We start from the raw sequence: 12485 nt of genomic DNA on the forward strand, positions 1-12485 counted from the left end.
TTTGTCCTTACACTGGATGTGTTCATCTTTCCCATGCTATCTGCCTTTAAAGCTTATTGGAGGATGGTGAATTTTTCACCAACTTGTTTCTCTTTAAGAAGCTCTAGCAGTCCAGGACTAGGCCCTGTATTCTTACAGAAGCTTGCGATAACTTTGGGAGGCAAAGAGACTGGCATTAGCACTGCAGTAAGGGAAGATGAATGTGCTCTTCTCAACCTCAGGAGTCATGTTCTCCTGTCTCTTCCACCCCACCCTTTTTAAAAAAAAAAACCCCTTTCCAAGGAAGCATACAGGAAATGGCTCAGTTATCTTGAGCCTGACAAGGATTTGAGCCAACTGGTCCACGATTCTCAACTACGTTTGAGGCATGGTAGCTTAGCTAGGCCTACTTCCACTGGACTATCAGATATGCTTTGCACCACCTGAAATCTCTTAACAGGTTAGCCCCATCCACTTTTGCCACCCAAAGCCTGGTTAAAACTAGATGCCCTAGAACTGCTTCAAAAGGGTTTTCCATACTATGGCATAAGAATCTCTGGACAAGGAGTAAGGGGTAAAATACACCTTCCCCATCCATAACAGCATGGGCTGCTCCTCAGAAATAAGTACTAAAAAACAAAAGATTTTAAATTTGTTTATTTAAATACAAATTGAAAGCAGTTGATGAATGGAGCATAGCCCCACTTCCTCCACCATCTCCCCTCCCCCTTAAAATTAATGCAAGAGAGATGACAAGGAACAGCAACAGAGAGAAAGCAGCAAGTAATTTAGTGACAGAAGCATCATGGCTCAAGAGTTAAAATCTCTGGCTCTCTGGGAGATTAGGGGCAGATAATAAGATTAACATCAATAGGTCAGTCAGCCTTGTCATGGAGGACAGCATTTATGGCCAGTTTATGTACCTTCTGGGTACAAAAGCATCAACTGACAAGTGCTGTTCCCAAATGCAGGAAAATGCATTGCAAACATGGATTTGCCACCTGCAGCAGCCCTGGAGAACGGAGAAGACTTGAGTAGCTTCTATGGTGGCTCACATCAGGACTCAGTTCTCCTATGCATCTGTTTTCAATCCAGCTCTCATTTTTACTAAATAGATATTATGGGCCACAGGCAAGCTCCTGTAAAGTTAAAGTAACTCCAAGGTTTTTAGTTCAAGGGTGTTTGATGTTTAACTATCAACTTTTCTAGGCAACCATTTTTTTTCCTGACATCTTCAGATGATCACTTAAAATGGGTTTCTTTGGCCTAGCTTCTACAGTATGCATTTGCCACACAGTGCTAGAAGGACCATAGAATATCAGGGTTGGAAGGGACCTCAGGAGGTCATCTAGTCCAACCTCCTGCTCAAACCAGGACCAATCCCCAACTAAATCATCATAAAGGGAAGTTGCAGAATAGCATGTGAAATGGTACCAATCAGCTAAGAAATATATTCTATGTCTAATTAAATTTCAAGCCCCCTTGTACATCATTTTGAATGCAGGGAGTCCAATTGGAATAGTACCTGGAACTATTCAATCAACCGAGGAGGAGTGACCACACTACATAGGATGCTTTGTGGCACCAAAAACTGCTTGGCGCTTTCAGAGTAACAGCCGTGTTAGTCTGTATTTGCAAAAAGAAAATGAGTACTTGTGGCACCTTAGAGACTAACCAATGTATTTGAGCATAAGCTTTCGTGAACTACATCTGATGAAATGAGCTGTAGCTCACGAAAGCTTATGCTCAAATAAATTGGTTAGTCTCTAAGGTGCCACAAGTACTCCTTTTCTGTTTAGTGCTTGTGGCACCAAAAACCAAAAGCAACATCAGGCTCTTAAGATTTAAAAACATGTCAACCTCTCACAGGACTGTCTGGTTCTCTAAACAAATACTTTAATGAAGACACCTCACTGCTAGAGTTGTCAATCCATCTTTTTCCACAGCCTTGGTGATTTGAGGACTCATCCAGTGAGATTCCTTTTATTTAAACTGGGATTCTCCTCCCCTTTTGGTTGTCATCTTTAGACCTTGGACATTACCATGAGGTTTTCCACATCAAGGAAGTGCTTTCACCTCTGAGAGAAGGTTGCCCTTTATTAGAGCAGGCAGCTTCTGGGTATGGTGAGAAGACAGGCAGCACTGTGTTTGTGAGAAACCACTGCAACTACTATTAAGCATCATCAGCAACGTGTGGCCTATTACTAAGGAAAACATGACCGTCCAGGTGACTAGCTCACATACTACTGGGCTGGAGCCTCTGTATGGGACATGCCTGGTATTAATTTACATTGCTTTCCATAAATCTAAGTTTAGCCCAAGTCAGCCATAAGCAGGAAAGCTGTGGAAGGAACTACCAGTATAGGTTTTGCCTCTCAAAAGAGGAATAGCGCTTATTAATCACTAGGAAGTACTCATAAGGGTCTAGCTCCATATGGGGTTTCTGCTGTTATTCCTAGAGGGCCAGTTGAGCTGTTGCTGTAACAAACAAAACTCTGAACTCCTAGGCACCACTGCATCCACTTCTTGCATGTGTTTTGCACTGAGAAATCCTGACTCTGGTCACTGAAGCCTTAATGATGACTTGTTTCTTGATCCCAATGCAGAGAGTGCACACTGTGCTTCAGACTGCACAGAATGCTAGGATGGATGGGAGGCAGGGATATCAGCAAGCACCTATGAAAACCAGTAAGGGCCCAGGTGCTTGAAGGAACTTTTCACCCCCCACCCCCAAACATAGATGTGCAGTCAGTTTCCTATCTATTTTCAAAGAGATAAAATTTCAAAGTCTTCATCCTCTGAGTCAAAGAATCTTTCCAACCTGTCTGCATCAGAAGAGTCTGAAAGACAAGAGACAAAACGACCTCTGTTTAATGTGCCCATTGCTTAAAACAGATTTACACTAAAGCCACTCACCAGCCCAAGCTGTATGAGGGGGAAATTATGGGTGTCAAGCATACGAAGCAGGGGGCATGACTGAAGAAGAGGACGGGGCATGCTTTAATAGCAAGTAACAATGGACAATCCACATTACACCTACAGTATGTGTGGCACAGAATATATTAGCTATCCCTAAATGGTATGTTCCTCAGCGCTGGACAGTTTGTATCTAATAGCCTTAATATGGCACAACCTTGTGCTGTAACATCTGGTGGCTGTATGTAGAAGTGTCAAATGTATAGACTCTATACACCCATAAATATATATGCTGTACATAATATAGAGAGAGTTCTGATTAAAGAGAGGCTGGATTCAACTATATCTTTGGAAAGAGTAGACCAGTGCTGTCTTGAGGCTTTATATGGACTATACTCAATCCTCTGTCCCTAGTATTAGGAGATGTCACACATCCCAACATGAGTTGACGAAAAAGATTTCCTTTGATTAATGCCTTTGACCCAGAACACGAGGAAAGGGCAACACCACACCACAGATGTTACTGACTCAGCTGAGGCCAGCTCTATCAGGGAGCTGCAACTGATGCAGAGTCATGTTCTCTACTGATTTGAAGAGTGCAGGCCACGCTGATGGAGCAGGCATTAGTGAATGCCCAGCACAGAAGCACTGAAGGCAGCGTGTGTGTGTTGGTCTATGTCAGTTTTACCATTACAGCAGGCATGCCAACTGAACCCTCCAAATTTGGAGCTGAGCATAGGGGAAAACTCAGAGAGGGGAGAGAAGTGGAACAGAGTGGACCTTATAGAGACCAACACTATCTAAAGCAACAAGAATGTGTGTTTTAGGTTTTACCAGAGTAACCAACAGCTAGTGAAATGCTGACTGCACAGCAGGAACAGAGGACACTAGTCAACTAAGAAGTGGTGGGGCTCTGGGTTGTGACACATTCAGTTGGATGAGGGAGCATATACAATAGCCCAATGGTTACTGCTTTCCACAGTGTTCCAACTAGATTGAGAGCCCACATGTGCACCAAGAGCATGGATGTATCAATACAGAAGATACCCAAAGGGAAGTACTCTCAACTGAGGCAATAAGGGAAAAAGCAGCCAATATCTCAAGGAGGACAACGATTGCAGTAAGACCAAAGTGAGACTGAATTAAATCACAAGCAAATCAGTAATTCTAGTGAGGGCCATGGCAATAAGATGAGCAGAAAAAAATAATGGATTGGTAAGGGGAGGGAGAACTGAAGGTGAGCAGCCCATTCCAACATATTAGGGAGGAACAAGAGATGGGAAATAGGGAAAATTTGAACCGAGAAGGATTAAAAATAAGGGAAAGGAAAAGCTTTCTTGAAGGAGGAATGAACAGTGCGAGCTAAGGGAGGCTGTGAGAAAGGCAGTGACAGAACTGAGTGTCACAGCAGAGAGAAATAGATAAGAGCACAGGGTACAAATGACAAGACACATCCAGTTCCTGGTAACTACAGACATGTTTGTCCACAGATACTCCTCTTGGCAGAAGAAGTTACTCACCTTGTGCAGTAACAATGGTTCTTTGAGATGTGTCCCCCTGTGGGTGTTCCACTATAGGTACGTCTGCATCCCTGCACTGCTCTTCAGAGAATTTCAATAGCAGTCTGTCCTGCACACGCGGCTCCCCACCTGCCATGAGTCTAGTCAGTGTGCATGGGCATTTCCCTCTCAATTCCTTCTCTACCGCAGAGCCATATAGAGAACGGCAAAATAAACCGTCAGAGGGTCAGTCATGGAGCACCAATAGGGGGACACATCTTGAACCATTGTTACTGCACAAGATGAGTACCTTAGTCTTCAAGTAGCATCCCTATGGGTGCTCCACACTAGGTGACTCCCAAGCAGTACCCACCGCAGGAGGCTGGGACTTTAGAGTCAAGTCTGATACAGATGATAGAACAGTGGCCCTGAATTGGGCGTCTGAAGCTGAATCACTCAGAATGGCATATTGTTCTGCAAAGGTATGCGCAGAGGTCTGTGTAGCTGCCCTGCATCTCTCGGATATGGGGATACCCTTAGAGAAGGCGATCAACGAGGAGACTGCCCTTGTGGAATGTGTGGCTACCGAAGATGGGGGAGGGTTACACCCTCCCTCCCCCCCCCCCCCCCCCAACACAATTGGTGGCAGAATCTAATAAAGCTAGAGACCCATTTGGACAATGTCTGAGCAGACATCGCCGCACCTTTGATTTATCCATAACGGAAAGGAAGAGAGTCTTGGAGTTTTTCAGAAGGCCTTTGCCCTGCCTAAATAGAAGGCCAAAGCTCTTCTCCCAGAGTATATGGAGGATGGCCTCCCTATTGTCCATATGAGGTTTTGGATAGAATATTGGGAGTTGAAAGAGTTGATACATGTGAAATGCAGAAGTTATTTGGGGAGTGAATTTCGGGTGTGTTCTGAGTGTGACCTTGTCCGGGAAGAACACTGTAAATGGGGGATGTGCCATCAAAGCTGGTATCTCCCCTATCCTTCTGGCATAAGTGATGGTGATGAGGAACGCCATCTTCATGGAAAGGTGAGTTAACGAACAAGTGGCCTGGGTTCGAATGGCAGTCTAGTCAGTCCTTTAGCACTAGGCGAGGTCTCATTAGGGAGTAGGGGTCCTGGGTTGTGGGAAAAGGTTTGCTATACCTTTCAGAAATCTTTTCATAGTTGGGTGAGAGAAGATTGAGTAGCATCTATTTGCTGGAAGGTAGCAGTTACTGCCAAGTGAACCTTCAGCAAGCCAGTAGAAAGACCCGACTTCTGTAAGGATAACAGATAGTCCAGGATCACTGGCAAGGTGGCTGAATTAGGACTTGGACTGGCACCATATCTGGAATCTCTTCCATTTCTGCAGGTAGGTGAACTAGTAGAACCCTTTCTACATCCAGTACTACCTCCTGCACCTCCTCTGAGCAAGATGCTTTTATGTACCGGAACCATGAAGAAGCCATGCTTTGAGATGTAGGATCCATGGATTAGGGTGAAGGATGTGACCCCTGTTTTGTGACAGACAGCATGGGGTGATTGGTAGGGTCACCGGAGGACATCATGCCAGCTGGGACAGGCAAGGGAATCATGTCTGTCTGGGTCTGGTAGGATCAATCAGAATATTTGGTTTTTCCCTTTTTATCTTCAGCAGCACCTTTAATAATACAGGGAATGGAGGAAAGATGTAAAGAAAGCTCTTGTTCCACAGGAGGAGGAGCATGTCTCCCTGGAGTGTTGGCCAAAGCCAGACAAATGGAGCCAAGACGCCCTCCTCATAACCACCACCATGGAGATAGAGCACGCTGCCAAGTTGGCCGCATCCGATGTGCGCTAGAGACGTTTTTGCAACTAGCTGGTCTTCCTTAATGATGGCCAAGAATTGGTTAAAGAAGCATGGGCTGGATGGATGCACTACAAGGTGGGCAGAGAGTTGACTAGATTGTCGGGCTCAACGGGCAGTGATCAATGGCTCCATGTCTAGTTGGCAGCCGGTATCTAGCGGAGTGCCCCAAGGGTCGGTCCTGGGGCCGGTTTTGTTCAATATCTTCATTAATGATCTGGAGGATGGTGTGGATTGCACCCTCAGCAAGTTTGCGGATGACACTAAACTGGGAGGAGTGGTAGATACACTGGAGGGTAGGGATAGAATACAGAGGGACCTAGACAAATTGGAGGATTGGGCCAAAAGAAATCTGATGAGGTTCAACAAGGACAAGTGCAGAGTCCTGCACTTAGGATGGAAGAATCCAATGCACCGCTACAGACTAGGGACCGAATGGCTAGGCAGCAGTTCTGCAGAGAAGGACCTAGGGGTGACAGTGGACGAGAAGCTGGATATGAGTCGACAGTGTGCCCTTGTTGCCAAGGAGGCCAATGGCATTTTGGGGTGTATAAGTAAGGGCATTGCCAGCAGATCTAGGGATGTGATTGTTCCCCTCTATTCGACATTGGTGAGGCCTCATCTGGAGTACTGTGTCCAGTTTTGGGCCCCACACTACAAGAAGGATGTGGAAAAATTGGAGAGAGTCCAGTGAAGGGCAACAAAAATGATTAGGGGACTGGAACACATGAATTATGAGGAGAGGCTGAGGGAACTGGGATTGTTTAGTCTACGGAAGAGAAAAATGAGGGGGGATTTGATAGCTGCTTTTAACTACCTGAAAGGTGGATCCAAAGAGGATGGATCTAGACTGTTCTCAGTGATAGCAGATGACAGGACAAGGAGTAATGGTCTCAAGTTGCAGTGGGGGAGGTTAAGGTTGGATATTAGGAAAAACTTTTTCACTGGGAGGGTGGTGAAACACTGGAATGCGTTACCTAGGGAGGTGGTGGAATCCCCTTCCTTAGGGGTTTTTAAGGTCAGGCTTGACAAAGCCTTGGCTGGGATGATTTAGTTGGGATTGGTCCTGCTCTGGGCAGGGGGTTGGACTAGATGGCCTCCAGAGGTCCCTTCCAACTCTGTTATTCTATGGTCTTTATATCTATCTGGAAGCTGCTCAATAAAGAAGTTTAATTTTGTATAGTTTTGATAATCATATCTGACCACTAGGGCCTGATAGTTAGCTACTAGAAATTGGAGGGTGGCTGAATAGGCTTTTCTGCCAAAAAAGTCCAAACATTTCCCATCTCGGTCATATGGGGTAGATTTAAATTGGTATTGATGACCCCTTGAATTGACCATGTCCACTATGATGGAATTCGGAGTCAAACGGGTGAATAGAAAATCGGTGCCCTTTGCAGGCACATAGTACTTTTTGTCCACCTGCTTACACGTCAGTGGGATGGATGCCAGGGCCTGCCATATGACCTTATTGGGGTCTAGGAGCACCTTGTTAACTGGGAGGGCTACTCTGGCAGAGGTTGAAGAATGTCCACCAGCTTGTGATGAAGTTGCATGTAGTTACACTTGCAGGGTCTCAGCCACTTTTTGAATTAGGTCCCAGAACGACCTAAAGTCATCCGCCAGAGATGGCGGGGGAGGCATCACTGCCTCATCAGGTGAGGATGATGAGAGGTAAGTTTGAGGGGCCTCTTCCTTTTCTGCCTCCATTTCCCATTCTTCCAAAAATTCCGGCAGGTCTGGTGCCCTTGATGTTGACACTGAAGGGGGATATCTCTCTGCCTGCTGGTAAATTACACGCTGGGGCAGCCCGAGGTCCCAGTAAGGACACTGTGGGTAGGGAGCCGGTGGCTGGGTCCACGGTTGCCCATACCAGGGAGGTTGAGGGCTGGGTGGTACCCCGGTACTCTTGATGGGATTGGGGTCTGTATGGTGGGTAAGATGACCGATGAGAACCTAGTTCCTCCTGGCTCGCTATCTGAGTAGGAATGGGAAAGAGGCAGCGCATGGCATGGAGACACCATTACATCCACTGCTCCTGACGAGGTTGGTACCAGAGTCCCAGTGTGAGAAGGAGCAAGTCCGGTGCATTGGTGTAACATTGCTCTCCATATGCTTTATGAAAATATGCTTATGAATGTGAATAGGATGTAACTGAAATATGTTTTATGCAAAAGGTCTCTTGTAAGGCATCATTATAAAGCTTATAATCTATTGAGTGTGTTCATCCTGTTTGTATGCATGTATCATTCTTGTATCTGAAGCTAGAAATATGAAGTATAACTCTGAGGTCCTATTGTAACTATGCAAAGTGTGGGCCATTAATTGTGGTTTAGAATCTTGATGGCTCCCATTGATTAGGATAATTGGTTGTAAATGGTTTATTTACCTGCAAGCCTTCCTGTGTACATGTGGGCCAGTCCGTGGGTAATTAAGAATGAGGTCTCACAGGGACATATGACCATGTCACCTGATAATGGAATCCATCTTAAATCTGGTACTTTTCCATTTAGAAGGAGGGGTGGGGACCCAGAGAGAAAAAAAGACTCCTGCCTTGTGCCAAAGCTATAAAAGGGAGTGGAGCAGAACAAAGGAGGGCAGTTATTACAAAGCCCCTGTTTTCCACCTAAGAGGTCTGCTGGAACTAACAAGAACTGTACCAGGGGAAAGGATTAGGCCTAGACTAGGAAGGAGTCTAGTCTTTGAAAGAAGCTTATTGAAACATCTGAGGGTAAGGTATTACTTATATTCAGTTTCTTAAGGTATTAAGCTTAGTCTTGTGTATCTTATTTTACTTTGTGACTTACTTTGTTGTCTGTTATTACTTGAAACCACTTAAATCCTACTTTTTATACTTAATAAAATCACTTTTGTTTATTAATAAGTAAGTGATTAATACCTGGGGAGCAAACAGCTGTGCATCTCTCTATCAGTGTTATAGAGGGTGGACAATTTATGAGTTTACCCTGTATAATCTTTATACAACAGTAAAATGAATTTATTTGGGGTTTGGATCCCATGGGAGCTGGGAGTCTGGGTGCTGGAGGCAAGTAACCTGCTGAGCAGTTTTTAGTTAAAGTCTGCAGCTTTGGGGGTGTGGACCAGACCTGGGTCTGTGTTGCAGCACGCTAGTGTGTCTGGCTCAACAAGGCAGGGTTCTGGAGTTCCAAGCTGGCAGGGAAAATGGGCCCAGAAGTAATCTCAGCACACCATGTGACAGTCCCAAGGGGATCCCTGTGACTGAACCTATCACACTTGGATTCAGAGAGAGGTCCAGTGTGCACTTGTAGTACCAGTACGGACAATATCAGTGCTGAAGGCTGCCAGTGCCAAGGAGCCTGCACCAAAGGAGTTGGAGATGTAGACCTGGCTATATGGTCCTTTTGTGCCACGCACACCAGCATCAATACCGGTGCTCTCCTTGACGTATCCTTCACCGGGGCAGATCGACTATGTTTGTCTCGCCCTCATGGTACCGGTATCTCTCTGCCCATGCCTGTTGGGTCAGTACTGTGTGTGCCCTGGCTTCAACACCATCGGTACCGAAGGTACAGATGGAGCCAGAGAACGTTTCCAGCTTGATCTGGGCTCGCTATGTGGACTCACAGACCTCTTCTTACCAGTCTTTCATGAGTGCGTAAATTCCTTAAGATCACCTGCCTTCGACATAGAAGGTTGCGGTGATCCTTCACTCCAGGACTTCAGAGATTGAAGGACTGATTCTACGAGCAGGAGTTTTAGCCTTAACTCTGTCCTTTCTAGACCTGGGTTTTAGCTGCTGGCACCAGCCACACTTTTGTGGATTGTGCTTTTCCCCAAGGCAGCGAACACACTGCAAGTGTCTGTCCATTACCGGGACGGAGTCTTTAAAGCTCAGACGCTTTTTGAAGCCTAGGGAGCCAGGCACACCTTTGTCCAGGGGGATTTCCGCCCCACCCAGGTTGGCAGGAGGCATAGTTTTCTTTCCTCCCCTCCCCCCCCCCCTTTTCCTTTTTTTGGCATGGCCAGCTAAAACAAATATTAAAAGAAAGGGGCTTCAAGAAACAAAGAAATTTGCAAAACTATCAGGAGTTAATTTGTGAACAGACACCTCTAAGCTGGTCTCTAGCTTAGGGCCATTGAGAAGGAACTGAGGAAGAAATGCCCATGCATGCTGACTAGCTACAAGGCAGGCTGGGAGCCACACATGCACAGACGGGACAAACTGTTATTGAAATTCTCTGATCAGCAGTGCAAGGGCACATGCACGCCTACAGTGGAGCACCCAGAGGGACACCACTCAAAGAAGTTGTTAAATGCTTCTGCAATGTCCATGCCTATTATTAAACACACACAGGGACTGGCGGCAGGGGAATTGCGTGGCAGTTGTTTCTCCTGTGCATGTGCCAATTACCCACCACAGCCCTGTTAGCACAAAGGGGAAGAAATCAATAAGAAGTCATTCTTTCAAGGCCGTTTCTATTTCTAGAGTGCCAAATCATTCTCTAGGCTTCAGGGAAGCAAAGAGCCAAAAGTCATCATGCAGTTCCAACAGGAAGAACCATGCAAGCTTCCAAGGAAGCTGAAGAGATAAGCCCACCCCAGGGGTTTTCTACCAAAAACGACCAGATGGCTGGGCCTTACCTGGTGTGAGATTCAGAACATCAGGGCTGGAGAAGTGTGAAGGCTGATGTTCTACCAGTTCAAACATTGGCAGAACTCCTTTTAGCAGGGACAGCTGTGGAGTGAACACAGAAGCCAGCCTGTTAGCACAAACACATCACCAATCAAGGGTAGTAGTGACAGCCTCTTCACTCAGGAGCTGGAAGAAACGTGAAGAATCTGACAAAGTCTGACTAATATGTTCCTCTTCTCTACCTTTAAACCCCTGCCTTTTCTGGAAGGGAGCATTCAGCTAGCTGGTTTCTATCACTCGACAGCAAGGGATGGCAAAGAGGATCTATAATTCCTTTGGCCTTCCTCCCAGTTGGTAAGGAAAGGTCCTGGAAGAGCAGTACAGCAGAGTACTTATTTTAAAGGGAATTCATGGATAGAGATTTCTGGTGTGAAGATTGAGAGCAGAATACACACAAGCACCAAGAAGAGGAACTAGAGCCTCACAGCATCCAGAGCAAATAGTAGGGCTTGTCTTGGGAAATACTGAAGACATCATCAGGGAGTTATTTGTTCTTCAAGCTAAATGAGTTATTAGTTCTGAGGGTTCAGCTTCTAAGCCCCAAACTAACTAAACCACAGCTTAACTGTATCTCTACCACCTGGGACTGTCAAAGCCACCAGATCTCAAATTAGGTAAGGATGGGGCATGGTTACTGTACAGACCTGAGACTCCCATCTACCCCCTTCCCCACATACGTCCAAGGAATAAACCAAGGGTGTTCCTTGTGTTCCACAGAGATCCCACAGTGCCCTGTTTTAGCAGGGGTGTTAGCCTCATTGTCCGACATTTCCAAGCTGGGTAATTCTGTTTTGCTCACCCCAAATTCCTTATGCAGTTTCAGAAGGTTGTGGTGCACTTCAATTCCTTTTCTCATTGCTACTTTGATAAACTGCTGCTGTGGGGACTGACTGAGGAGACCAGGAGTCTTTCCCAGTCTCTGGCAGACTTCCTGTGATGCCCTGGGCAAGTTACGAATCTCACTCACAGACCTGCCTAATTTTTCTAAAAGTGATTATAACTTTTTGAAGTGATAACTCCTATTTTCAACCTTGCAGAGCTTCACACATTAATGGTTGTAAGGGTGCTTAGAGATCATAACTGAGCTAGTCCCCCCACACTGGTCAGACGGTGCCAATCTGCTGGCCTTCAAGGCAAGGCATAGAAGATCACCTCTCAGGCGTTTGCTAGTTAAATGTGGGGGACTGAATTTTTTGGTTTTAATTATTAAACTAGTTGTGTACTCTTTAAAAGGTTGTCACCCTGCAGAGTGTGCTGGATGCATTTGCAGAAGTTAGAAAATAATGTAGACAATGCCCTTTACCAGTGACATGGCTGAACACAAACCTTTTTGATTTCCTGGCACCAGTCATTAAAGTCTTCCTCTGTGTTGCAGAAAAAGCCCTAAAAAGAAATGTTGTACAATCTTTATTAGCTTATAATAAAAACAAAATTTGTGGATAGTGTCTATCAAAGCCTCACAGAGTAATGCGAAGCAATTATATGAAATATACATTCTGAACGTCAGCTATGCCAATAAAAATGTTTGTTTTTCATGTAGTGACAGAGCCAAAAATTTGAGAATGTTTTTTGTAGTTCAAG

At 45.5% G+C, this 12485-nt stretch overlaps 2 protein-coding genes across 7 annotated transcripts in view; one reads left to right on the forward strand and one right to left on the reverse strand.

The window, feature by feature from the left end:
* Nucleotides 1-12485, forward strand: part of DTYMK (deoxythymidylate kinase) — a 64389-nt gene that overhangs the window by 20969 nt on the left and 30935 nt on the right. The window lies entirely within an intron of this gene.
* Nucleotides 1-12485, reverse strand: part of ATG4B (autophagy related 4B cysteine peptidase) — a 54382-nt gene that overhangs the window by 2467 nt on the left and 39430 nt on the right. For 4 of the 6 annotated variants that reach the window (XM_048863570.2, XM_048863566.2, XM_048863569.2 and 1 more), the window contains 3 exons: nucleotides 12231-12287; nucleotides 10853-10946; nucleotides 619-2819 (listed from right to left, as the gene is read on the reverse strand). In XM_048863570.2, the coding sequence (XP_048719527.1) occupies nucleotides 2746-2819; nucleotides 10853-10946; nucleotides 12231-12287 (225 nt within the window). In that variant the 3' untranslated portion in view covers nucleotides 619-2745. Of the gene's footprint in view, nucleotides 1-618; nucleotides 2820-10852; nucleotides 10947-12230; nucleotides 12288-12485 lie in introns of those variants that run through there. The other 2 variants (XR_007358371.2, XM_075132305.1) reach the window with 2 other exon arrangements.

Source organism: Caretta caretta, chromosome 9 (assembly GCF_965140235.1).
Source record: "Caretta caretta isolate rCarCar2 chromosome 9, rCarCar1.hap1, whole genome shotgun sequence".
Taxonomy (NCBI): Eukaryota; Metazoa; Chordata; order Testudines; family Cheloniidae; genus Caretta; species Caretta caretta.